General features: G+C 40.4%; 1 protein-coding gene and 1 non-coding gene across 2 annotated transcripts; both read right to left on the bottom strand.

Annotated features, from left to right (window-relative positions):
• Positions 1 to 1,914: 1,914 nt before the first annotated feature.
• LOC114608907 (bile acid receptor-like) lies at positions 1,915 to 20,257 on the bottom strand. Its single transcript, XM_028753019.1, has 10 exons — positions 20,165 to 20,257; positions 16,200 to 16,562; positions 13,771 to 13,911; positions 10,361 to 10,503; positions 10,167 to 10,271; positions 9,931 to 10,030; positions 8,972 to 9,085; positions 7,278 to 7,400; positions 5,906 to 6,019; positions 1,915 to 2,162 (listed from the first exon to the last, which is right to left on the bottom strand). Exons 1-10 carry the CDS (start codon positions 20,226 to 20,228, stop codon positions 1,915 to 1,917), a joined length of 1,515 nt encoding a protein of 504 aa, XP_028608852.1. The 5' UTR covers positions 20,229 to 20,257.
• On the bottom strand, positions 13,549 to 13,712 carry LOC114608936. The gene has a single exon (XR_003709438.1). It is a non-coding gene; the product is annotated as a U1 spliceosomal RNA (small nuclear RNA).
• Positions 20,258 to 27,722: the final 7,465 nt, after the last annotated feature.

Genomic DNA, 27,722 nt, shown 5'->3' with positions numbered 1-27,722 from the left:
TAAGACTAGCTAGCCTGACTCCTTATAGTATACATAATAAATGTGCTAAGTTTCTAGGCTGTGGTGTAGTTGACGCCCTCCATCAGAGCCCCACCTGTGCTGGTTTGAATGGGCATGGGCCCAACTCCTATATTTGACTGCTTGACCCCTACTTGGTAGAACTGTTTGAGGAAGACTGAGTGTGGCCTTATTGGAGGAGATGTGGCACTAGGGATAGGCTTAGAGATTTCCAAACCCTGTCCCAGGCCCAGTCAGCCACTTTCTTCTCTCCCCTGCCTCCAACTTGCAGATCAGAATGCAAGCTCTTCAGATACTCCTCAGTGCAGGCTTGGTGCCATGCTACCTGCCATGATCATCATGGACTCAGCCTTTGAAGCTGTAAGCAAGCCCCCGACTCAATGCTTTCTTTCATAAGTTGCCTTGGTCCTGGTGTCTCTTCACAGCAATAGAAAAGAAACTAAGATGCCACCCAATCCCAGCTTTCCTGTACTTGTGTCTTTGTGTCTGTCATTTCTTCATTCACTCATCACCCCAGTCAGGCTTCCAGAGCAAAGCCATGCAGGCTATGGCAACATAGGAGTCGGGGAGAGAGTTCAGCAGCTAAAGGCACTTGTGTCTAAGCCTGATAACCCATAAAGGTGGAAGGAGAGAATATGTTCCACAGAGCTGTCCTCTGATGTCCACAGTGTGCTTTAGAATGTATACACACACACAAACACATACAAACACATACACACACATACACACACACACACACACTTTTTTAATTAAAAGAAAAAAAGGAAAAACAAAAATTGGCAAGAATTGTGAAGGGAAATGAATCTTTATACACTGTTGAGAAGAAGATAGTCACTGTGAAAATCACTATATAGTTTCCTTCAAGTCTAAAAATAGAGCTACCATATAATCCATACCACCTCTGGGAGTATACCTGAAGGAATCAAAAGCCACATAAAACCTACATAGTCATATTTATTACAGCATGATTCACAGTGGCCAAGATACAGAATCAAACTAAGTACCATCAGCAGGTGGATGGATAGATAAAATGTGATGTAAACAGATATACATATACAATCCAGTCCTTAAGAGGAAGGAAATTGTGTCATTTGAAGAAAAATAGATGAGATCTTCATGTCAAAGGAAATAAACCAGACTCAGACTGGAGTCAAATGTTTTCTTGCATGTGTGAATCTGGTTTTTTAGAACTCAGAAGAGGAAGGGAAATATTAGGGGGACAAGAAGAGCATCAGCAGTGTGTGGGGAGCACAGGGTGGGTGGCAAATATGCCAGAATTAACTAACACATATGTATGAAATTTTCATAATGAAACTACCATTCTGTACAATTAGCACATACTTATTAATAGATATAAAACAAATACAATTTGAAAAGGTTTTGTTCTTCTTTAATCATTCATGAAGAAGAGGTTCTAGGCATTAGTTTCTACTCTATCAATGTGTCTTTAATCAGTGAAGCATATAAACTGCCTTATCCTAATCATAACTAACCTTTGTTCACATTATATATTATGCATTTCAGCTAAATGAAAAAAATTAGTTTCTTTGGGTGAGGACTCAAGAAAACACAATGGCCATGAGTTCTTCTCTTTCTTCTTCTGAGATGAGGTCTCACCACATAGCCCAGGACTGTCTTAAATGTCGTCTTGCCTCTGTCTCTCAAGTACAGAGACTGTGTCATCACCTAGCTCCATTTTTCCTTTGCATCCAATCTTGAGAAGAATCCTGGAGTGTTCTTCTACTAAGAGTTGAAAGTTCCACAAACTCTGATGAGCCCTTTGGATCTCCGTTTTATGATGATGTATGGTAACTCAATGATTTTGTTCACATTTTTCAAATCATTCATCCAATGTTGATTTTGAAATTTTAAGGCAAACCTCAACACTCTAAATTTTCAGTAAAGTGAGTGCAAATCGCATTTCTCAGAGAATAACATAACCAACCTGGGGTCCTTTGTTTTCCAAGTGCTAAGGATTTCTGAGTGGCTGTGACTCAGAGTTCTCAGTTCAGTAAGCCTCCCTATGAGGTGAGCGAAATGCTGTGGGTCTTCTGGATGATACATTTTTGAATACTTAAACAAAAGTTGCAGGACTGGTTCTTGTAGGTTTTCTACATGCTGCCTATTTTTAAGGCATGGACGATCTGAAAAACATCATATTTATCTTAATATTGATTCAAAATGGTGGAAATGATGAATGCACTTAAACAATGAGTTATTGAGTTATAAAACCACAAGTACTTACAGAACCCTAATACACATTAGGTTTGCTAATTAAATTCTCTTTGTTCATGATTTTATTTAATCTTCACTATATTCTATTGAGCTACATTCTATTTTTATCACATTTTTCAGATTAGCTCCCTGAAATGTAGGGAGTTAAGTAAGTTCCATAAAGTCACATGGGAAAGAAGGGATTGGTGAGTGAGGTTGGGGATATAACAGCCATGAAGGCATACCTAAAACTTTAAAATAATAGTAAGTAACCTCTCTACAGTCAACAGGAAGCAAAGCATGAGACTTCTTGGGTTCCTACCATAAGCAATAAGCTAACCAGGAAGTACTGAAGGCTTAGACAGTCTTCATTCATCCAGTCATTTTGCTAACAATGAAACTCACAGGCAAAATTTTCTCCCTTTATTGTACTTATATTCTTAATATGTAAGAAGTAGGGAAGGAGAGAGTTACACACATCTTAAAAAGTAAAAACAGAAGCTGGGGCGACCTCTCAACAGTTAAGAGCAATGGCTGCTCTTCTCAAGTACTGGGGTTCTATTCCCATACCCACATGGTGGCTCACAGCCATCTGTAAAACCAGTTCCAGGTTCTGACACCTTCTCGTGGACTCACAGATACTGTACACATGGTGTACACATATAGACAGAGGAGGCATATATATACATCAATAAAAGGAAATGAATGAAAAATATTTTTAAAAGCAAAATAATGATGTGCTATAGAGAAAAGTAAACAGGGAAAGAGATAAAACTGTTGGGTGGAGGGATGGTAGCTACTTAGAGAGACTAATCTGGGGAATAATAACATTCAACCCAAACCCCAAATGGTAAAAGAATGAACTAAATCAATAAAATGATGAAACAGTCTAAGATGGCATCATGTGGGCATTCGAGCAAAGGGGGCGAAATATGCATCAAGAAAGGTAGAGCCTGTAGTAGGAGCCTTCAGGGATCAAGGGATGTCTGTGTCAAAGCAATGTTGGCGGGGTGTGGATGAAAAGGGAGCAAGACAGACTAGACCAATAGAAGGAACTTTGGTTTTAATCAATGCAAACTAAGAAGCCATCAACGGTTCCAGAGGAATGCCATGATCTGACTTACATTTCCAGAGAACCCCTCTGTACTAATACAGAGAGAGTCTATAGAGCATAGAGTCAGAAAATCCAGTTAGAAAAGTGGATTCAACTACGCTGCCCAGGCTATATACAGTAGGAAGTGGTTAAGTGCTAGGTATATCTTAGGGTTGAATCAACAGAATTGGTACATGTGTGATATAAATATAAGAGAAAAGAAACTAAGGATTTTATAAAAAAAAAAAAAGAAAAGAAAACAAGAAAAAAAACAGAAACTAAGGATTTAAAAAATACTGCATGTGCAATTTGGAAGATGGAGCTATGGTTTGGTCCAGGTGGGGGAGGAATATGAAAAGCTAAGGTATAAAGGTGGCAGGAGTCCAGCTTTGGGCATTTTAAATTTGATATACTTGCTTAACAGTCACATGAAAATCTTGAGAAGGCTGCTTAATGCATTCTGGAGGAGCACAAGTTCACAGATAAGTCTGGGGATCAAATCCACACAGGCCTTTAATGCCAAGAGTTAGAAAGGAATCAGAAAGAAAGCCAGTGCAGAAGAAAACTGGGCCTTGTCACAACCTCAGTAACCTGAGTTCCAAGAGATCTGCCAGCTTCTGAACTCAGGAGCAAGAGGCACACCATGGTGCCTAGATGCAGTCAAAACAACATATGCATAAAATCATAAAATATTTAAAAAAAAACTGAGTCCTAGAACAACTTAAATATTTGTCAATGTGAGCAACAGAATAAAGAAGGCACAGAAAGAATAGCCAATAAACAGGAGGATGTCAGGAGAGGGTGATGTTCTGGAGATTCAGTGAAACAAAAAAGCTACCAGTGGGATGGCTCAGCAGAAAAGATGCTCTCACCCAGCCTGACTACCTGAACCCCAGGACACACATGGTGGAAAGAGAGAAACAATTCCCACAGGTTGTCCTGTGACCTCCACATGCATGACATGTACATGTACGGATGGATGGATGGATGGATGGATGGATGGATGGATGGATGGATGGATGATAGGCTTTTAAATGTCTAATGAAAAGAAACAAAACCACGTGTGTGAGTTAGTGGGCAGGTGGTTATTTTGGTGTAGAAATTTTCTGAGACTGCCATGCTTCTGCAGTTCTTTGCATGGTTTCAGTTTTGCTTGTACTGAATGTTAACAAGGCTGGAGGCAAGTTGTTCGTCGGACTGCAGTCTACAAGGAGAACCTACCATTTTCCACCTAACAGTGAGTAAGAGTGCCAAGATTATGAAAGGGTAAGTTGTTGGGAATCAAATATTAGCCCTGAAAAAACAAAGATCAGCTGAAGGGATGTGATAAACATATCTTCATGACAAATTTATAATCTAGGGGAGCCCTTGGCCCCATTGAAACATTCTTAAATGTAGAGCATGACACAGTCCTTGTTTAGAAAGATCCACCAAGAAGGATAAAGGATGATGGCCAAAGACATTATTAGTCCCATTCTTGAAACAGGGAAATCCTCACACAGCCAGCACACTGAGGCTCTAAGGAATTGCACCATTCAGAATTTATAGCTTAATTCCTACACTGAACTGAAAGAAGACTTTTATGGTCCAACCAGGGTGAACTGTCCCTAAGTAATAGTCCGAGTTGGTTTTCCAAATATTCAGATTCAGATGACAGCCAACACTGCTGTCCCTCCAGCCTTCTAAATCCTTTACTTTATCCTTTTCATCACACAGTTGCTTACAAAACTTCTTGGAATGAACCATAGTAGTAGTAAGTGGACACTGTAATGGAGCTGCACTAGAGCCTACGTGATTGAGCTTTGGATACACATACCTAGTGAGCATTCACGAACCCTGATATCACAGCACGTGAGAAGATAAGAGAACACAAACATGTCCAGATCAATGAAGACGACAGGACAGTAGTACCCTAGGAAGACTTCACTGGCTTGAGCAATGGGTTACCCATGCTAATTGACTGTCTCACTTCAACCTGGGTCCAGTATGTAATGCAGGTTATAGACTTGTCAAGAAGACTATCAATTGACACAAAAAGCATGAGAAATTCTCCTAACACAACAGACATCTTCACCATGGCTTCAAAACTTTGCCGAAGGGCTCACAGGAAACAGCATGTCCTCTTATTTTCTTGCAGATGCTTATGATCTTCTCTACAAAATACACCAGTAGGGCAAGTAAGATGGAGATGGAGTATCGAGCAGTCAATCAGCCGTACCAAGTCCTGAAGATCCTGACAGGTTATAGTGGATTGGAGAGGGTGGAGTGAGATGTGACTGTGGTGGACTCAGGAGTGAGCAGGAGAAAGGTGGAGACTAGAATATAGCTAACCCCTAAAGAATCTCTCTCTATTGAGGACTGGGAAAGTATATCTGAGGGGCCATGAAGGGAAAGAAAGCATTTTTTTAAGATGCAAGAAACTATAATACAGAGGTAAGCTTAAAGGAATGAATACTCGTAGAGAGCAAACCACTTCGGGATGAAATCGGTACATTCAACGTCATTTAATAGTTCCATAAAAAGAACTTAGTGATTCCCTGTCCAGAGGTCACCCCGAGCCTTATTTCTCATGGTCTGTACCTGAGAAAAGCACTGTTGTCGCTGTTAGCAGAGCATATTCAGTATCCACTATATTAAGTTCACTCATTCTTCTGTAGAAGTAAGACAGTGAAGCAATAAATTCTTTAGTAATACCTGAAAAGATTAACATAAGTGAATTTTCATCTGAATGTAGCACAGAAGCAAACACATTGTGATTGTGTTTTCTTCTCTCAAACAGTATAAGAAAACTGAAATGAGGGTTCAAGATGGCTGCCCGAGTGATGGCCAGCATAGACAGTGCCCTTTGCTGTGTCCTTGAAGTCCAGCCCTGAAACTCAAGAGTGAGCTCGTTTGGTATGCTATTGAAAACGACCAGAACAATGACTATTAGTGTAGCAGGAGGCCTATGATTGGACAGGGAAAAGGGAGGCGGAGCTAAGGGTGGCAGAGAGAGGGACACAGGAGGGAGACAGGGTAAGAAAAAAGGGAAAGTGGAGGCAGCTGTGAACCAGAGTGGCTTTAGTAAGTAGTCTCAGGTATTTATGCATATCAAAAGGTTAGGATAATTGGGATAACTTGACTAAATTGTGTGGGCATCTTGTGTATTGAGATTTTATTGATATATATAAATCTGATTGGTTAACTATAACCATCTAGAGTTTTGTTTTACTGGGTCACTGGGTTTTGTGATATCTAACCTCGAGGATAGCGGTTATTGCACGGGGCTAAGCCTAGTGCCATGGGAGCAGCAGAGTTAGCCTGGGGCTAGGCCTAGAGCAGTGGAGGCCAAGGAGTTGGCGGGTGGAGGCAGCAACTATGCCAATGTCTCGGGGCCCCCAGGCTGGTGCCACTGAGACCCCCAGCCAGTGCTGGACTTAGTGCGGGAACATGGCGGCAAGCCTGGAGCCAGACGCCTCTCTTAATACCTCCGACTACAGGGTGTCACTACGCAGACCAAGTAGGAGAATGTGGGACTGAGAGCCTTTAGCCTGTAGAAGCCACTCTCTGGGCTTCTGTGTTATCCACAATAAGGATTATCCTTCTACCCATAAAAGTGGTTGACACTGGGATGTTGGCTGTATATTGCATCATCATCGTCCTGGGAAACTTTGAAAAACACCCCAAAGAATAATTCAGAGACCCCAAATTGCTTCTCAATTAAATAGGGAAAGAATTGCCATGATGTTGCCAAAATAAAAAAATGGTTACAAACAGAATGCTCACTGATGACCTGGCAACACTAACAACTGTATTGGCTATGTCTATAAATGCTTTTACCACCACACAGACACTTGTGTACTGTGAGAAAGCCCATGTGTACTGTGAGAAAGCTCCTTGTAACAAAAAAAGGGGGAGAAAAGGAAGCATATCCACCCAAGGTGATACGTCACTTCCTATTGCACAATGTTACCAGTTAGAGTAGCCAATGGGTAGCCTTCCTTGAAGAAGATTTCCGAAGAATGAACACTTTCTTCACCTCTATGATTATGCACCGCCAGTATCCCAGCTGAGGGCTTTGCTCGTCTCATAGTACCTAGCAAAAGAGAAAAATACAAAGTCTGATATTCTTTCCTAATCATTATATAAATAGTAAATTCAGTATCTTCAGAATCCAGCATAACTACTATGTGAAAAAAATCCCCTAAAACAGTATCTTTCTCACTTTTGATACTACAACATAAACCAGATATTAGTCCATATTTGTAAAAAGATTGTACAGAAGACCCTCCAAAATGAATTTTCCATGATATAATGAAACAGAAACTAAGAATGGCTTTCTTAAACACATACACCCTCCACACACCACTCAACACATCAGAGTCTGTGGAGACTCTTAAATAAACACTACTCAAGCAATCCTGGACTAGGTCATCAAGGCCCTCCCTTTGGCAGCCTTCTGCTCTAGTGTATGTAGTAAAGAACAACCAATAAATAAGAATATTTTTAAAGGCTATGCACTGTAAGGAGTGCAGTTAGTGTAGGCAGCTGGCATCACTGTGAATGTTTTGTTGGCTTTGGTTTTGATTTTGTCCTGTTGCCTCTTCCCATGTCCTCAACAGACATATAACTCTACAGATTGAATTCTTGTGTTTACACAGTAAACAATGATGGCTTTCCTGCTCTATTCATATGGTCTATTGATTTTTAAAAAATGCTTGTGTTTTTTTTTATGGAAGTGAGGAGCTGCATACTTGGTTCAACACTAACCTAAATAGCATTTCACCCCACTGCAGAGGTGTTCCACAAACAGTAGCCTGTGGTTATGAGTTTCAAAGCAAGCACATGGCCTTCCCACAGAGCTTCTTTGTGTCTTAAGAATCACCATCACCTAAATGTTTGGTCACCTGTCAAAGTTCTCCTCATTGGAAGAGACTGCCTAAGGAGCACAGAAGCCCCACCCACAACCGAGGAGCAGCTGTTGGCAGTTGACAGCTGCTAGGGGAGGGACAGTCCAGTTTCTTTAGGGGCTGAGCCCTCGAAGTTGGCCATGTTTCAGTGGATGGCCCCACCCACCCCCATGTATATCAGCAGCACTATTTAGAGTCAATGGGTTATTTTTAAAAAGAAGGGTTGGGGGAGGACATGAAGTTAGGAGAGAGAGTGTGGGGAATTCTGGAGGTGTTGGAGAGAAGGAAGTAAGGTGGGTAAGATTTAAAAAATATATTTAATACATGTATAAATTCTCACAAGAGTAAGCAACTATTATGAGACATTGATTCCTACACTAACAGGTAAAATAAAATGAAAAGATAAATGAGAGGCTGATGGTGCCTCTCAGAGTTCTGGCTTACTATGCCAAGGCCCCGGCTCCTGTCCCCAGCACTATATAAGCCAGGTTAGAGGCACAGGGCTCTAGTCTTATGGCTGGCAGGTGGGAGCAGGCCCAGCAGGAGTTCAGGATCCTCCTTGGGTACATAATAAGTTCTAGGTAGCCTGGCTACATGAGGTTCTATTTTAAAAAAAACAAACAAACAGTGTTTAAAAATGTGTGTGTGTGTGTGTGTGTGTGTGAGAGAGAGAGAGAGAGAGAGAGAGAGAGAGAGAGAGAGAGAGAGAGCATATACATATACTTAAAGTTGAATAAAGTTCTTTTTTTCTTTTTACTTCCAGAAGTTGAGTCTTTCCCACCATAAAGCTGGGCTACATGAAGGAACATCACTTCAGTTTTTGACTCCTTCTGTAATGCAGTCTGATCCTCAGTGGTTAAAATTTCAAATCCTTTTAAAAAAAAATAAAGCATGAAGAAGCAGAAAGTCAAAAGAGAATGTTCATAAAGTAAATGTTTAAAAATATTTATTTACTCATTAACCCTAAGTGCTTCTTGGAAATTAGGATAGTATATAAATTCAAATCTGAATAACATTCTTGACTCTACATGGTAATATTTTAGGGTACTTTTATCAGAACTAGGTGACAATATGGCAAGGACAAATGAAACATAGCTGTGTTAGCCTTGAAGAATGTAAATTTATAAAGATTTCTGTACCTGTAAATATATAATAAGGCTGAGTTATATATAACTAAGTTTTGGTTAGTTTTGGTCACTCTGTGGCTTGTTCTAGTCAAGTAGGAGAAACTTTCTTTGTTTCTTGTTTCATCTAAGAAAGCCTACATCATTATAATAATTTTTTGTAAATATTTAGACTGTCATTCACCTGATTAATTGACAAAGATAAAATAAGCATTTTGGTTTTTTTTTTTAGTTGGAAGCAGCACTGCTAGAAAACCCAGGTCCTCACACACATTAAACAGTTGCTCTGCCTCTGAGCTGTGAATCTAGTACCACAGTTTTTGTTTGATATACTATCCCTTTACTTTAAAAACAGAAAATTTGGGGCTGGAGAGACAGATCAGCAGTAAAGAGCATTTGTTGCTCTTGCAGCACCCACATGATAACTCACAACCATCAGTAAGTAACTCCGATTCCAGGGGATCCAACGTTCTCTTCTGTCCTCCACAATAAGGTGTGTACATGGTATGAATATGTAATTGCAGGCAAAACATGCATGACACATGAACATAAAAATGAATAAATCTTAAAAAATAATGAAACAGAATTTTACCTGGGAGTCCCATGGTAAATTTCATCAGTCCATGTATGTACAGGATTGATGCCTCTGACAGTCTCAAAAAACTTAGTTCAGGGTTGGAATACTCCTGAAGCTGGTCCATAAAAAGAAATAAAAATGACCCATAGTATTTTCTTTCTGATAATTACTGAGGATTTTTTAATGGTTCTTGCTATCATTACCTAACGACATTCATTACAAGTTATTTCTTACCAGTAATAGATACATACAAGCGTACTTGTTTCCCCTAAGGGAATTATGGATGTTTGATGAGCAGTCACTATGGTATTCAGAAGACGATGTTCCTCTTGAGTTAGTGTCATGTTGTCCTGAACCTGTAAGGGAACAGACCAAAACCTGTAATGTGTGCCAGTTACACACGGCCCATAAAGAAACAAGAGACTGCATGGAAGAAAAATCTTGCCCCTTTTCCAGATCTAGTGGTGGATGACACACGTTTGGTGTCTGCTCCTTCATCTTCCACTTGGATGGCAGGGTACAGGGCAGGCCTATGCTTGAAGTTCTTGCGAAGTCTCTTTGACTTACACTGAACCTCTGTGAGCAAACCTGAAAAATTACAAAATTCATACACCATTGTAGGATTTGATTAGAATGGCCTTAAGTGAGTAAATAGTCATAGACGTCTCTTATGCATGTACGTGTCCATTAAACTTCCTACATTCCTCTCTCTTCAGAGCTACCTTGTCTGCTTGAAAACACAATTTTAACAAAGATTAAGAATTAATTTTTCATTTCCAAATTATGCTTAGATTTTTACATAAGAAATGTAGACATTAGCTGCATCTTGGAAGTGAAAGTTATTTGATAGAGTAGTAGAAGTACATTAGCTATAACTATTATCACTGGTTTTATTAATAAGCTTAAGAAAGATTATCTTAGGATTTTTAAAATAAGCTAAATCAATTTTTCTTATAAGCCAAACAAAGCATTTAACTCTTTTTCAAAAGTGAATAGTATTTGAGGATTGTTTTTGTTTGTTTTTAAGTAATATTTTATAATTATTTGCATGAGTCTGCATGAGGAAACATTCACGTGAGTGCAGGTGCCCTCAGAGTCCTGAGGGGTCTTAGCCCCTTGAGCTGGAAGTGTAGTCGGTTGTGAGCCACCCAATATGGGTGTAGAGACCTGACCTCGGGTCTTCTGCGAGAGCAGAGTATGCTCCTAATCACTGAGCTGTTTCTCCAGCCTGGGATCTGTTGTTTTTATAGAGTGTTTAGTCTTCTATTTGTGCCATTGCTGGACCAGCAGTAGCTACCCTAAATACTTTTAGCAGCTACTAAAATTATTCCAGTATTAATAAACCTGTCATTTTCATAAGTATTTTAAAAACATACCTATTAAATAAAAAACTAATGAGCAGCTGAAGTATAGAACAAAACAAAAACCTTAAAGCTCTTCTATATTATTTTATTATTTGTCAGTGAACAAGAATACACACAAAAAAAAATGAGACCATTGTAAACATAGCAAGTGTTAGCATTGTGTCTAGGCTCTGCCCCACAGTTACCTGGCAACAGCCAGATGTACCTGGCTCACTATAAAAGGGGCTGCTCGCCCCCTCCTTTCTCTCTTGTCTTCTTGCTCTAGCCCTGTCCTCTCCTTCCTGCTTCCCATTTCTTCTCATTCCCCTCCCCCTCTTTCTCCCCTCTCCTCCTCCTCCTCTTCTCTTCTTCTTCCTCTTCCTTCTCTCTCTGACTCTGTCTCTGTTTCTGACTCTGTCTCTGTCTCTACTACCCTCTCAACTCCCCTCCCCATGCCCTGAATAAACTCTATTCTATACTACACCATCTGTGACTGGTGCCTCAGGGAGAAGGGATGTCTCAGCATGGACCTGGCGGAGGCATGCCCTCCCCTAACACCTGACTGCACATCCACCAAACATATTCCTTCTCTTTATCTTTTTATAAAACACATCAAGTATTGAACATGGTAATAAACACCTGTAACCCCCAACTACTAAGAGATTGTTACAAGATGATCGCATGTTGAATACCAGCCATGGCAACTCAGACAAGCCCCATCTTCAATATTTTTTAGTAGAAAAGGAGTCTATGGGTGTAGCTTAGTGGTAGATTGTCTAGGATGTGGGAAACCTGAGCTCAACCCCCAGTACCACCAGAAGGAAAACTACAAGAAGAAGAGGAGGAGGAGGGGGAGGAGGGGGAGGAGGAGGAAGAGGGGGAGGAGGAAGAGGAGGAGGAGGGGGAGGAGGAAGGAGAGGAGGAGGAGGGGGAGGAAGGAGAGGAAGAGGAGGAGGAGGGGGGAGAAGAAGAGGAGGAAGAGGAGTAGGAAGAGGAGGAAGAAGAAAAGAAAGGAGGGGAAAGGAGAAAAAGGAGAAGAGAATGAGGAAAGAAAGAAGAGACAGGAGAAGGGGCCGTCATAGCACTACCACAGTGCAGTATTAGGACAATTGAAGGGTAAATGCAGTGTGCAGATCCAAGCAACGGTGGCAGGGTGTGGACGTGAACACACGTGGACAAGGCTTTTGCTCACCAATCACAGTAACTGTGCTCACCAATTCTCTCAAACTTCATCTTGCCAGAATTCCCTTAAGTTAAAGAGAAGGATGACTCATTTTGTGTATAGAATCTCTCAGAAGAATCTAACTTCCCTTTCACATACATTTCCTGGCACAGGTTAAAAGACAACTTTTGGACCAGGCACAGTAGCACACATTTTTAACCCCAGAAATTGAAGAGTAGAGGCAGGGGAATCAGTTTGAAGCAGTTTGAAACCAGCCTGGCATACATAGCAAGTTCCAGGCCAGCTACATAGTGAGATCCTGAATACAAATTAAATTAATAAATAGCATAAAAGATAACTTTTTCAAGGGTTGCTTTGGACCGAATTGTGTCTCCCAAAGCTCACATACTAAAGTGCTACATTCTAATGTATTGATTTTCGGAGACCGGTCCTGACACATGAGAGACTATTAGTGGGCTTTGCATATGAGGATGTCAGGGGTCCAGGGATCCACTTACTCTTCAGTTGTCCTAAGGTTGCCATGTGTTAGGACTCTGAGAACCTCTTCTCCTCTTCCTCCTTTTCTCTTCTTTCTCCTCCTCCTCCTTTCTTTCTTTCTGGGAACTACTAACTTTAACTTTGCACTTTTTCAAGGCAGTATATAGTTTTAGGTTAAGTAACATAAAATACAAGATCTTTTTAAAATCATCATGTAGATTTATTTTATTTTATGTAAGTGTTTTGCTTGCATATGTGTATGCACACTACATTTGTGCCTGCAGAGGACAGAAGAGGACATGGAATCCTCAGGCTCTGGAGTTAGAAATGCTTGTGAGCTGCCATTTGGAGGCTGGGAACTGGGTCGAGGTCCTCTGCAAATGCTCTTAACTGCTGAGCTACCTCCAGTTCTCAGAGAACAAATTAGAGTACAGTGCAACATTTATGGAAATCACTACTTAAATTGATAATGGGCCATCCATATGGAGCAATTCCTGTACATATGTGTGTGGTGTGCATACACGAATGATCATGGCACTGTACAAAATAACTCTTGAAGAATGCTTTACATTCTCAGTAAGGTTGGAAATCTTTTTGCTTTTTATTATTTTTAACTTCAGTGTTATTATATAGAGGAGAATGTGAATACAGTCCTCTACTAACACAAATTATGCACCCAAGTTTCCACACTCGTGGAAAGCATAGGGGTCAGTCAGCACATCCCCAGTGCAATGGGTGAGCTTCACCCCAAGAAAACCACCACCATTATCATGTCTTCCCTATCAGGTAAGTAAGGTTGGGAAAAGTTAAGTCCCCCTCAGAAAAGCAAACCGTAAACACAATGGCACTTACATTCTGCCAACATCCCCACCGCCTTACACTTTTTCAGTCTGCACTCTTGGCATTTTCTACGCATGTACATGTCCATTTCACAGTGGCCACCATTCTTGCAAGAATACACTGCATTTTTCGTAATGCTACGTCGGAAAAAACCTAACAACAAAAATTGTCAAAGTTTAACGTTGATATTTTTAGTTACTTCTCACTTTTATTAATATTTTACATTTATAGTAAAGTAATCAAGTTAACTAGAGTATTCCAATTAAGTGAGGGAGGTTTTTTTCTCCCAATAGTTTTTTTAAAATATACATTTATCTGGAAAGTTATCTAATTCTTTCCAGTTGGTATACTCCAGTTGACATCTTGAGGTTGGGTCTTTCTTTATAACATCTGAAGATTAAAACGAGTATCTTTATCACATTAAGACAACTCTCTACCCTACTCTAGGTAAATTACCTATAAGAATTTTTTAAACTGCATTTTACAAAATATCAAGATCTCTTTATATCAAGTTTCCTTTGAGAAAATACATGGTCACCTAAAATAAACAAAAGTATCAGAGAAGCCTCTCTTTTCTAAGCCCTCACAGTTTGAGTCCAGCCCACAAAGGTGGTCCCTCCCTCTGCAGACGGTCCCTCTCCCTTTCTGAGCACCAAGAAAGCATTTCTCCTCCCTTTTCCTCCTTCGAACCTTATTAGACACAGTAATCCCTGCCGTTTCCTGCTCCCTCCTGTGAGTTGTCACACTTAGTCTAAGCCAGCCCCGCCACTTACTCTCTTTCGGTGGACACTTGAGAGATGGGGTTTCCCCATTTCAATTCAACAAAAGAAGAAAAAGCTCAGCTCAGATTTTCAAACCTATGCCAGGTTCTTCAGCTTAGATTTAACAGTAACTCATCAAGAGCAGGCCACCCCTGCCTAACTACTCTCCTCAGGATTCTGTTATCTCATTTCCTTTGGCTATTCTTTGCCAGTGTGGAGGTGTAAGATTTACAGGTAAAATTTTACTCTAAACAAATGCTTTTGTGTGTATGTGTTATATTGGCGAAACTGTTTTCTGTTTTTGGATTGTTTTGTTTTGTTTCTGAGGGTGCTAGAATCAAATCCCAAAGTAGGTGCTAAGTGCTCTACCACCAGCCAGCATTCCCACCCCATGTTTATTGATTACTGACATGCTAGACTGCTTCAGAACTGTTATTATCAAAGAAGCTTCCACTCTTTACAAACATCATTGCAAACACTGGCCCTCACTTCCAGATTTTCAGTTTGTTCTCTTTCTTTATGAAGCACTTAAAAAAAAAACATCTTTTGACTTAGAATCCTAGAAGTCATTTATTTCAAATTTTCTCCAAGTGCATAAATTTTATCAACTATATAAAAAGGTTTCATGGTTAATAGATCTTTATAATGTCATGTTTTGTTCCAACACCAAATTCTTCTAGAAATAGGGAAAACGTTTGTTTGCTTACATGTATTGAGTTTAAAGTAAAATGTGAAAGTCTTCATCAAAAATTAAGACACAGACCTGGTAGTGATCGCTCTTAATACCAGCAGCACTAAAGATACAGAGCCAGGTGGATTTCTGAGAGTTCAAGGACAGCCTGGTCTATACAGTGAGTTCCAGGACAGCCAGGGATGCATAAAGAGACCTTTTCTCAAAAAAGAAGAAAAACAAGGAGGAAGAAGATGAGGATTAGGATGATGAGGAGAAGGAGGAAGAGGAAGAACAGGAGGGGAAGAGGAGAGGAAGAGGAGGATGAGAGGAGGAGGAAAAGAAGGAGGACAAGGATGAGGAGAATGAGGATGAAGATGAGGACTAGGAGGGAAGAGAAAAAAGTAAAGAAAGAAATGAAATGAACCCTAGGGTCAGACATGGTGGCCCACACCTTTAATCCCAGCACCTAGAAAGCAGAAACAGACAGATATCTGTGAGTTGGAGACCACCCTGATCTCCATAGTGAGTTCTAGGCTAACCAGATCTACACAATAAGACCTATTTCAAAAGAAAGAAAGAGAGAAAGAAAGAAAGAAAGAAAGAAAGAAAGAAAGAAAGAAAGAAAGAAAGGAAGGAAGGAAGGAAGGAAGAAAGGAAGGAAGGAAAAGAAAGGGAAGGAAAGAAAAGAAAAAGAGAAGAGAAAAGAAAAGGAAAGAAAAAAGAAACTAACCTTAAACTTAACATTTTATTCTCCTGTCTTTGATCACACAGATTGATCCTTTTAAACACGCTTTTTCCTGGTTTTGTTTCTCGTGTTTTAAAAAGTTGTGTGTCTATGCACATGCGTGTATGTGTGTATCTGTGTGTGTATCTGTGTGTATGTGTATCTGTGTGTGTGTATCTGTGTGTATGTCTCTCTGTGTGTGTCTATGTGTACACACACATCCAGGAGTGTACCAGGTATGTGCAGCACTGCCCGTTTGGGTTTGGTTTCACCTTAGCCTTACCTTTGCAGCCCTCACAGGTAAGTGCGTTATAGTGATATCCTGATGCCTTATCACCGCAGACCATGCAGAGCTCATCTTGTCCCGTCCAGCGTAAAGAGCAAGTCGGTCTGCACCTTTGTGTCCCAGGGAATTCACCTTCATCATCGTGAACAACCACATAAGTGGCCTGACTAGATTCTCGAGAGTCAAGTCCGCACCAACTGCCACCACTGTACTGTGGATCCAAGCCATGTGTGTTGAAGTGGCTTTGTAAAGATGGGGACTGTAGTGCTGAAGGAAACTGAGCAGTAGAATATTGGCAATAGGATGATTCTTGGAAGTCCATGTCACACAGCTGATGATGGATTTGTTCTGGCAAAATGTCTGGTTTTATTAACATAAAAAAGAACAAATCATATAAAGTCAAAAAAGTTCATACTTATTTTAAACTTCAAAATGTTTTATGCTCAAGAGAAAGTTAGTTCAGCACATCTACTACATCTCAGGGCTTGCTGTCCAGCCCAATAGGAACACAGTGAATGGAACTACAATTCCTAATAAATGCTATGACCCCAGAGGTGTGCAGAGGTGGATCAGGAGCCAGAAGAAAGGGCATTAGCTGCTAGTGGTGCATGCACCAATCTCATCTCTCTCGTTAAGGGAAACTGAATAACTCCCAGATTTGTAATTGAGTTTTCCCCCTACCTTATACATGGGTTGTTGCCACAACATAGCAGAGAAGGCTTCAGGCGTGGTAAGAACACTTTCAGCCTCCCACGCACAGGCCCAGAGGCAGGCTGAACACAGCCACACCCCATTAGTTGGGTTTTAACTAGGCCCATTATTCTTATCCAGAATATTCTTGGGACTTTCCAAACACCTATCCAGCCCAAGTCACATAAAACAGTGTCTCACGGCCTAATTTCGTAATGTCAACTTTAGACCCACTTCCTGGGGGCAGGACAGCTAACTTTCCCAATTTCCCAGTAAGGAATCTTAAGAGAGCAAGCACTCTTACACAATGAGACCTTGTCTTCAAAAAATGTTTTTTTAAAAAAAATAATAATAGAAGAATGTTCTCTCTGCTCCTTAAGCCTGCTGAATTTGATTCAGACTCCACCATGAAGTCAGCTCTGATAAACCTTTTATCTGAAGAGCGACTCAACTCCAAGCACTGTCTGAGCCACACCTGTCTCTAACCTTAAAAGTTACAGCTGTAAAGTTTTCCAGGCCATAAACAATATAAGTTAACAAATTAACTCCTCCCAAAAGAAAAAAAAACCACACATTTCAAACAAAACAAGAGCAAACAGCCTTTCATTCGGACTTCTTTAAAGCATCACAGCGCTCTCTTTTAACATTTGTATTCCCATGTTACTAGCTTCCTTTTCAATTTATTGTGTTTATAGAGATCAACCTCTCAACCTTGAAGAATTACTATAAGATTTAAATGAAATATGATAGTTAAAAACATGTATTAACAGGGCTAGGTAGGTGATTCAGTGGGCTCAAGCATAAAGACCTGAGTTGGGTCTTTATGTGAACCCACATACAGCTGGACCGGATCTACATTGTAATCCCAGCATGACTTCAGCAAGATGAGACGTGCACATAGGATGGCAGTAATCAAACAGAGACTTTCTCAAACCAGATGGAAAGTGAGGATGATGTCCAAGGTTAGCCTCTGACCCCTATACTTACACTGCAGGATGAGTATTCCTCAACATATGCTGCATGCTCAATCATCTCTCTTTGTGTGTGTGTGTGTGTGTGTTTTCTTGGGACACATACATATAATTTTTTTAAAAGCATAGCCTAGGGTCCTCAAAATGCCTTGACCCATAAAAGCATTAACCACACAAGCTGGATGAGCTGTTGGTTCTATACCCAGAGGCCACCTAAAGCCTGATACAGTGGTATACATCTCTAATCTTAGCACTCCTACAATGAGATGGGAGACAGAAAGAGAATTCCCAGTATCTCAAGTGTCAAGTAGTCTATAGTACAAAACCTGGTAGAGAAAATTAAAAAATAAATAAATAAAAATTTAAAGCACATATAAATTATAAGACGGCACAGGATAAATTATGGTCATGATCATCAGAAGTTCCAAGAGCTAATTTACTCTCTCCTTTCAGAAAAATTACTGAACTTAATTCAAAGTATTAGTTCCAAAAGAACCAAGCAGTCCTTGGTTGCAGTGTGTCTGTAGTTGGTAAGGGTTGTATCTTACCTGAAGCTGAGCCATCAGATAACTAAATTTAAGATCATCTTCAAAATTCTACCATCCAGATCAGTAAAAACCATCCACACAGTCATTTATAATCCTATAGCATCCGATACCAGTACAGGGCTGAAGACTATCAAATAGCTTGATACAAGACAAATGTTTCTGGGGATATAGTTCTCTAGTAAAGTGTTCGCAGAACATGCCAAGATCCTGGGTTCAATCCCCAGCACCACAAAAAAAACAGGGAAAAGAAATCAGTAAAACAGTTACTTATTTTAAAAGAAAGAAAGAAAGAGAGAGAGAGAGAGAGAGAGAGAGAGAGAGAGAGAGAGAAAGAAAGAAAGAAAGAAAGAAAGAAAGAAAGAAAGAAGAAAGAAAAGGGCCTTTACTGGCTGCCTGTCCAAAGTAAACCTTTCTCACCCTGTGGAATGAGAGTTTAAGTTCCTTTGGAAACTGTGTGTAAGATTACATCTATAACATTGCTGTAGTGTTTGTGTAGAAATTTCTAGTGTCACCTGCATTCTTTTTTTTTTCTTTCTGTTTTACAAGATTTATATTAATACTAGCATTTCAAGCATAGCTAGAGCCTGAGGGGATGGCCCAGTAACTAAGAGTCTTGCAGCCCTTGCAGTCCACACAGAGCCCAGGGTTCAATTCCCAGCATGCACGGAGTGGCTCATAGCTGCCTGTAACTCCTGCTTCTCACCTTCTCAGGCACCAGCACTCACATGGAACACAGAGACTCACACAGTCACACACAGAAATGCACATAAAATAGAAAAATAAGTCAACAAATCTTTATAATTTTTTCAAGGGCTGGAAAAGAGGCTCAGCTTTCACAAATGAGTTCTGCATGTTCTTGTGGGATTCCTAACAGTGTGTGTGGTGGTGGAGGCGGGGGTATCTCTGGCTCTTTTGCCTGTGTGTGGGACCCCTTTCTTCCTACTGGGTTACTTAGTCCAGCCTTGATGTGATGGTATGTGCCTAGTCTTTTCGTAGCTTGTTATGCCATGTTTGGTTGATGTCCTGGGAGACATGCTCTTTTCTGATGGGAGGCAGAAGGGGTGGATCTGGAGGAGAGGAGAGGTAGGGGAAGAGACTGGGGGGAAGGAAGTGAGGGAAAACTGTGCTCTCGATGCAATGCATGAAAGAAAAAAATGTATTCTGCTCTTGCAGACGATCAGGACTGGATTCCCAGCACCCACAATGCAGTTCACAAACTCCAGGTCCAAGCAGATCCAATGCCTCTGACTTCCGTGGGAACCTGTGCTGCAAATACACACACACACACACACACACACACACTCACACACATGTACACACACATGTACACACACACACTTAGATATAATACAAATAAATCTTCAAAAAATAAAAATTTATCAAGCATGACTACTGTAAGGTTCATGTACAATTTAACATAAAAGCTTGACACCATTTGTCCTTAAAACTAACTTCAATTTTTTGTGAGTTAATTCTTCTTTTAATTGAATACAGTTTTTTTAGACTCATTTATTTTGTGTATGTGAGAATTTTTTATTAATGTATGTCTGTGCACTTGTGTTCCTGGTGCCAGAGGAGGCCAGAGAAGGGTATTGGGTTCTCTAGTACTGGAATTGTAAATGGTTATAAACAAACATGTGGGTGCTAGGAACTGAACTCTGGTCTTCTGGAAAAGCAGCCAGTGCTCTTAACTGCAGAGCCATCCCTCGAGCCACACACACACACACACAAATACTTTATTTTTATTACATACCATAATACTGTGTGGGTTCAGCGAGGTAGTACCCATCAGATGTAGTGACATAGGTATTTGCCATTCTCTGGTCCAGCTTCCAGTTCTGTTTCCTTCAGCAATGCTAAACACTTTCAGAATAAAACCTGGTGGGGGGGGGAATTGTAACAGACTACTTATGATTTTATTACATTACAGTGTAAAGCCAGGCATGGTGGCACATGCATGTGATTTCAGCACTGTCAAGACTGAGGCAGAAAGAGCGTCACTATAAACAACCAGGACTACACAGTAAGTTCAAAACCAGCCTGAGCTATATAGCAAGATTCTGTGCCAAAAACAACTAAAAGTTATAATGTCTTTTTTTTTTTAATAAAAAATTTAAGCTGGTTTGATGGCTCATGGAGTAAAGAAGCTTGTAACAGAAGCCTGGCAACCTGAGTTCAATTCCCAGAATCTGCAAAAAGGAGCTGGGAGGAGAGAACCAATCCCACAAGGCTGTCATCAGCCCTTCACCTGTGTTCTATAGCACACCCACACAGCCACATACATCACATCTGCACACATGTTTGTGTGTGTGCACACATATTAACAGTTTTTTAGAAAAGAAGTGAAATTTAGAATTTATACATGAAACATCTATTTCCATTATAATAAAAATTTTTATGTTTTCAAACACCAAGTTATTTAATTTTGTCAATTTCTTATTGCTTAGCCTTTAAATGATTTTGGCAATAACCATTAGAGGCATATTGAATTTGAAGTTAGAACTCAAACATCGGTTCACTCCTTACTTTTGGGTATCTTATTACACCTCTCTGAACTTTAGCTGTAGCATGGACACTCTCCTAGCAAAGCTGTTGGTGTCTGAGAAAGTAAGCACAGCTCCTAACAGTAACTGAGTCCCCAAAACTGTTGCTCTAGGGGACTGGAGAGATGGCAGTTCAGAGACTTGCTGTTCTCCCATAGGACAGTTTGGTTTCAAGCTTATAACTGCCTGGACCACTAGCCCCAGGCAATCCAACACCCTCAGGTAGACATAATGACAGATACCTTTAAACTCAGCATTGAGGAGGCAAAGGACAGGTGAGTCTCTGAGTTTGAAGCCAACATGGTCTAGCAAAGAGTTCTAGGTCAGGCAGGGAAACATAATGAGAACTTGTCTCAAAATAAACAAGTCTTTTTAAAAAATTTATTCTAATGGTTTTTCAGATCTCCATGTTCTAAATTAAGGTGAAATTTAAAAAAAAATTAGACATTTTTGCAAATACAGAGGAAGTTAGAGAGTGAGAAACAATTGCTTTCATGGCATTTTCTTTTTTAAAAAAAATTATTTATTTATTTTACATATATGAGTATACCGTCTTTATGCACACCAGTAGAGGCCATCAGATCCCATTACAGTAGAGGGCATCAGATCCCATTCCACATGGTTGCTGGGAATTGAACTCAGGACCTCTGGAAGAGCAGTCAGTGCTCTTAACCTCTGAGCCATCTCTCCAGCCCTCATGGCATTTTCTAATCATCTAAGTCCTTTGTAAATACTTCAGGTAAGTGTTAAAGCATCAATGTTGGCAAAGTTCATCTGTTTTACTTTGAGTAGAAAGATAGACAGAGTGAAAATCATGGGGAAAATTATCACAATCTAAGACTATTTCTTAGTGGGAATTTACATGTTCTCGTTATTTCCTGGGAAGGAACTCCAAAAAGGATATGTCTTTAAATAGCACAGTTCTGAAGCTGGGAGTCATTTGGAGGGAGGGAGATCACCATGGAGGCTATCACACCATGGAGCCAATCACAGCTTGTAGCTTTCTCCCCTCCAATAGAAGATAAGGGGCTGGCTCAGTGCTGCATTCCTCAGGAGACAGAGGCAGAAGGCTTGTGAGTTTGAGGCCAGCCTGGGATACACAGAGAGCATGAATCAAAAAGGAAGAAAAATATTATCCCAAAAGAAAACATCAAAGAAGAAGATGGGCTTGTTGCTTTACAGGAGTGTAGAAGGTTGTTTTCTTTGGTTTGTTTGTTTGTTTGTTTGTTTGTTTTGTTTTTTGAGATAAAGTTTTATGTAGCCCAGGTTGGCATTGATGTGCCACCATGCCCAGAAAAAAAATGAAATTTTTAAATCATCCCCAAAATACATACAGATGACACAGTCTGAATATCTGAATTTTTTAAGACTTATTTATTTATGAGTATATAGTAGCTATCTTCAGACACACCAGAAGAGGGCATCAGATCCCATTGCAAATGGTCATGTGCCACCATGTTGTTTCTGGGAATTGAACTCAGGATCTCTGGAAGAGCTCTTAACCACTGAGCCATCTCTCCAGCCATGAAATTATTTTTTAAATTTTTCTTTGTAGTGTTACTTCTATGAGCTCTGTAACCAAGATTTCCCCCTCTCTGAAGATGATTCCAATAGCGATAGGTCCGGAAGTCATGTCCTGCTCCTTCAAAACACATGAGCCTCCCAGTGTCTGCTGATACAACCAGTCATTTATGACGTGAATTGAATGAAGCAGCAGCAATGCCTCTGGGTAAATATACTTTCAAGTGATGTTTCCCTTGTAATAACACCAATAACAACCACATGCTATATGTCTGTTTCTCCACTACCACAAATCAGCTGACTCTCCATATAAAAAGAATTCTGGCCCTTCTGCCCCTGCCTGGTCCTCCGGGCTGGAAAAGACACAGAGTCGGTCTGCTCCCTTCCTGTTGACAAACTGAATCCTGAGTCATCCAGGAGCCACTGCACTCAGAGCAGCTGGTAAGATCTCCATCTCACTCCCTAAACCTCAGAGATAGATCGGGGAGCCAGGGACTCCCAGGGCACAGCAGCTACCCAAACCCCGCCCCTCCGGAATTCCACTTCCCTTCTGCCCCTGCCTGGTCCTCCGGGCTGGAGCAGACACAGAGTTGGTCTGCTCCTGTCCTGTGGAGAAACTGAATCCTGAGTCATCCAGGAGCCACTGCACTCAGAGCAGGTGACACAGAGTCGGTCTGCTCCTGTCCTGTGGAGAAACTGAATCCTGAGTCATCCAGGAGCCACTGCACTCAGAGCAGCTGGTAAGAACTCCATCTCACTCCCTAAACCCCAGAGATAGATCGGGGAGCCAGGGACATCCAGGGCACAGCAGCTACCCAAACCCCGCCCCTCCGGAATTCCACTTCCCTTCTGCCCCTGCCTGGTCCTCCGGGCTGGAACAGACACAGAGTTGGTCTGCTCCTGTCCTGTGGAGAAACTGAATCCTGAGTCATCCAGGAGCCACTGCACTCAGAGCAGGTGACACAGAGTCGGTCTGCTCCTGTCCTGTTGAGAAACTGAATCCTGAGTCATCCAGGAGCCACTGCACTCAGAGCAGCTGGAGCCACTGCACTCAGAGCAGCTGAAACTGAATCCTGAGTCATCGAGGACCCACTGCACTCAGAGCAGAAGGATTTCCAGATCCAAGAGGTGGCCTGAGTCCCAGGAGTTATTCCACCCAGGAGATTAGGAGCATAAGACCACAGAGACCTCTGGACTCTGAGGAGCTCTGCAATAAGCAAGATACCTGAAATACAGACTCCAGTTTTACACAGTGAGGGCAGGTACCACTAGAGTTAACCAGATGGCGAAAGGCAAGCGCAGGAACATAAGCAACGGAAACCAAAGTTTCTTGGCATCATCAGTGCCCAATTCTCCCAATATAGCAAGCCCTGAACACCCCATCACACCTGAAAAGCAGGATTCAGAATTAAAATCACTTCTCATGATGATGATAGAGGATTATAAGAAGGAATTAAGTAACTCCCTTAAAGAAATACAGGAGAGTACAAGTAAACAGATAGAAGCCCTTAAAGAGGAATCACAGAAATCCCTTAAAGAAATGGAAGAAAACACAAAGAAGGAATTAAACAAAAACATTCAGGATCTGAAACTAGAAATAGAAACAATAAAGAAAGTTCAAAGGGAGACAACCATGGAGATAGAAAACCTAAGAAAGAGATCAGGAGTCACAGACGCAAGCATCACCAACCGAATACAAGAGATAGAAGAGAGAATCTCAAATGCAGAAGATACGGTGGAAAATATTGACACAGTTGTCAAAGAAAATGCAAAGCGCAAAAAACTCCTAACTCAAAACATCCAGGAAATCCAGGACACAATGAGAAGACCAAACCTAAGGATAATAGGCATAGATGAGAATGAAGATTCCCAACTTAAAGGGCCAGTAAATATCTTCAACAAAATTATTGAGGAAAACTTCCCTAACCTAAAGAACAAGATGCCCATAAACATACAAGAAGCCTACAGAACACCAAATAGACTAGACCAGAAAAGAAATACCTCCCGTCACATAATAATCAAAACATCAGATGCACAAAACAAAGAAAAAATACTAAAAGCAGTAAGGGAAAAAGGTCAAGTAACATATAAAGGCAGACCTATAAGAATTACACCAGACTTCTCACCAGAGACTATAAAAGCCAGAAGAGCCTGGACTGACATCATACAGACACTAAGAGAACACAATTGCCAGCCCAGATTACTATACCCAGCAAAACTCTCAATCACTATAGATGGTGAAACCAAGATATTCCATGACAAAACCAAATTTGCACAATATCTTCCCACAAACCCAGCACTTCAAAGGATAATTGATGGAAAATGCCAACACAAGGAGGGAAACTACAACCTAGGAAAAGCAAGTAAGTAATCTTCCAACAACCCCCAAAAAAGATACAAACATAACTTTACCTCTAATAAAAAAAATAACAGGAAGCAACAATCATTTTTCCTTAATATCTCTTAACATCAATGGTCTCAATTCCCCAATAAAAAGATGCAGACTATCAGACTGGATACACAAACAAGACCCAGAATTTTGCTGCATACAAGAAACGCACCTCAGTGACAAAGACAGACACTACCTCAGAATAAAAGGGTGGAAAACAATTTTTCAAGCCAATGGTCCCAAGAAACAAGCTGGAGTAGCCATTCTAATATCAAATAAAATCGACTTTCATCCAAAATTAATCAAAAAAGATAAGGAAGGACACTTCATACTCATCAAAGGAAAAATCTACCAAGGTGAACTCTCAATTCTGAACATCTATGCTCCAAATGCAAGGGCACCTACATACATAAAAGAAACTTTACTAAAGCTCAAAACACACATTACACCTCACACAATAATAGTGGGGGATTTCAACACCCCACTGTCAGCAATGGACAGATCATGGAAACAGAAACTAAACAGAGACACTTTCAAATTAACAGAAGTTATGAACCAAATGGACTTAACAGACATCTATAGAACATTTCATCCTAAAACAAAAGAATATACCTTTTTCTCAGCACCTCATGGTACCTTCTCCAAAATAGACCATATAATTGGTCACAAAACAAGCCTCTACAGATACAAAAAGATTGAAATAATCCCTTGCATCTTATCAGATCACCACGGACTAAGACTGGTATTTAATAATGACAAAAACAATGGAAAACCCACGTACACATGGAAACTGAACAACTCTCTACTCAATGATGACTTGGTCAAGGAAGAAATAAAGAAAGAAATAAAAGACTTTTTAGAATTCAATGAAAATGAGGACACATCATACCAAAACTTGTGGGACTCCATGAAGGCAGTGCTAAGAGGAAAGCTCATAGCTCTAAGTGCCTACAAAAAGAAACTGGAAAGAGCACACACTAACAAGTTGACTGCACAACTAAAAGCTCTAGAACAAAAAGAAGCAAATACACCCAGGAGGAGTAGAAGGCAGGAAATAATCAAACTCAGGGCTGAAATCAACCAAATAGAAACAGAAAGAACAATACAAAATATCAATAAAACCAGGAGTTGGTTCTTTGAGAAAATCAACAAGGTAGATAAACCCTTAGCCAGATTAACCAGAGGGCACAGAGACAGTATCCAAATTAATAAAATCAGAACTGAAAAGGGAGACATAACAACAGAAACTGAAGAAATTCAAAAAATCATCAGATCCTACTACAAAGGCCTATACTCAACAAAACTGGAAAACCTGGATGAAATGGACAATTTCCTAGACAGATACCAGGTACCGAAGTTAAACCAGGAGCAGATAAACCATCTAAATAGTCCCATAACCCCTCAGGAAATAGCAGCAGTCATCAAAAGCCTCCCCACTAAAAAAAGCCCAGGACCAGATGGTTTTAGTGCTGAATTCTATCAGACCTTCAAGGAAGACCTAATACCAATTCTCTTCAAACTATTCCACAAAATAGAGACAGAAGGAACACTACCCAATTCGTTCTATGAAGCTACAATTACACTCATACCCAAACCCCACAAGGACCCGACAAAGAAAGAGAACTTCAGACCAATCTCCCTTATGAACATCGATGCAAAAATACTCAATAAAATTCTAGCAAACCGAATCCAAGACCACATCAAAACAATCATCCATCATGATCAAGTAGGTTTTATCCCAGGAATGCAGGGATGGTTCAATATTCGGAAATCCATCAATGTAATCCACTATATAAACAAACTTAAAGAAAAAAACCACATGATCATCTCACTAGATGCTGAGAAAGCATTTGACAAAATTCAACATCCCTTCATGATAAAAGTCTTGGAAAGATCAGGAATTCAAGGCCCCTACCTAAACATAGTAAAAGCAATTTACAGCAAACCAGTAGCCAACATCAAGCTAAATGGAGAGAAACTTGAAGCAATCCCACTAAGATCAGGGACTAGACAAGGTTGCCCACTCTCCCCCTACCTATTCAATATAGTACTGGAAGTCTTAGCCAGAGCAATTAGACAGCAAAAAGAAGTCAAAGGGATACAAATAGGAAAGGAAGAAGTCAAAATATCGCTATTTGCAGATGATATGATAGTATACTTAAGTGACCCCCAAACTTCCACCAGAGAACTCCTAAACCTGATAAACAACTTCAGCAAAGTGGCTGGTTATAAAATCAACTCAAACAAATCAGTAGCCTTCCTCTACATGAAAGATAAACAGACTGAAAAAGAAATTAGGGAAATGACACCCTTCACAATAGTTGCAAATAATATAAAATACCTTGGTGTGAATCTAACCAAGCAAGTGAAAGACCTGTATGACAAGAACTTCAAGTCTCTGAAGAAAGAAATTGAAGAAGATCTCAGAAGATGGAAAGATCTCCCATGCTCATGGATTGGCAGGATTAATATAATAAAAATGGCCATCTTGCCAAAAGCAATCTACAGATTCAATGCAATCCCCATTAAAATCCCAACTCAATTCTTCACAGAGTTAGAAAAGGAAATTTTCAAATTCATATGGAATAACAAAAAACCCAGGATAGCGAAAACTATTCTCAACAATAAAAGAACTTCTGGAGGAATTACCATCCCTGACCTCAAGCTGTACTACAGAGCAATAGTGATAAAAACTACCTGGTATTGGTACAGAGACAGGCAGGAAGATCAATGGAATAGAATTGAAGACCCAGAAATGAACCCACACTCCTATGGTCACTTGATCTTTGACAAAGGAGCTAAAACTGTCCAGTGGAAAAAGGACAGCATTTTCAACAAATGGTGCTGGTTCAACTGGA

Source organism: Grammomys surdaster, unplaced genomic scaffold (genome assembly GCF_004785775.1).
Source record: "Grammomys surdaster isolate TR1022 unplaced genomic scaffold, NIH_TR_1.0 125941, whole genome shotgun sequence".
In the NCBI taxonomy this organism is placed as follows: domain Eukaryota; kingdom Metazoa; phylum Chordata; class Mammalia; order Rodentia; family Muridae; genus Grammomys; species Grammomys surdaster.
This window is presented reverse-complemented; position numbering and strand designations above follow the sequence as displayed.

Bases quoted from the DNA above. Each gene is read 5' to 3' on its own strand.
- LOC114608907 (XM_028753019.1), bottom strand. From the start codon at position 20,228: ATGGCAAATACCTATGTCACTACATCTGATGGGTACTACCTCGCTGAA. The intron at 10,504-13,770 runs GTAAGTGCCATT...GTAATTTTTCAG, and splicing joins GGTGGGGATGTTGGCAGAAT to GTTTGCTCACAGAGGTTCAG. The intron at 10,272-10,360 runs GCAAGATTTTTC...GTTCCCTTACAG, and splicing joins CCACTAGATCTGGAAAAGGG to GTTCAGGACAACATGACACT.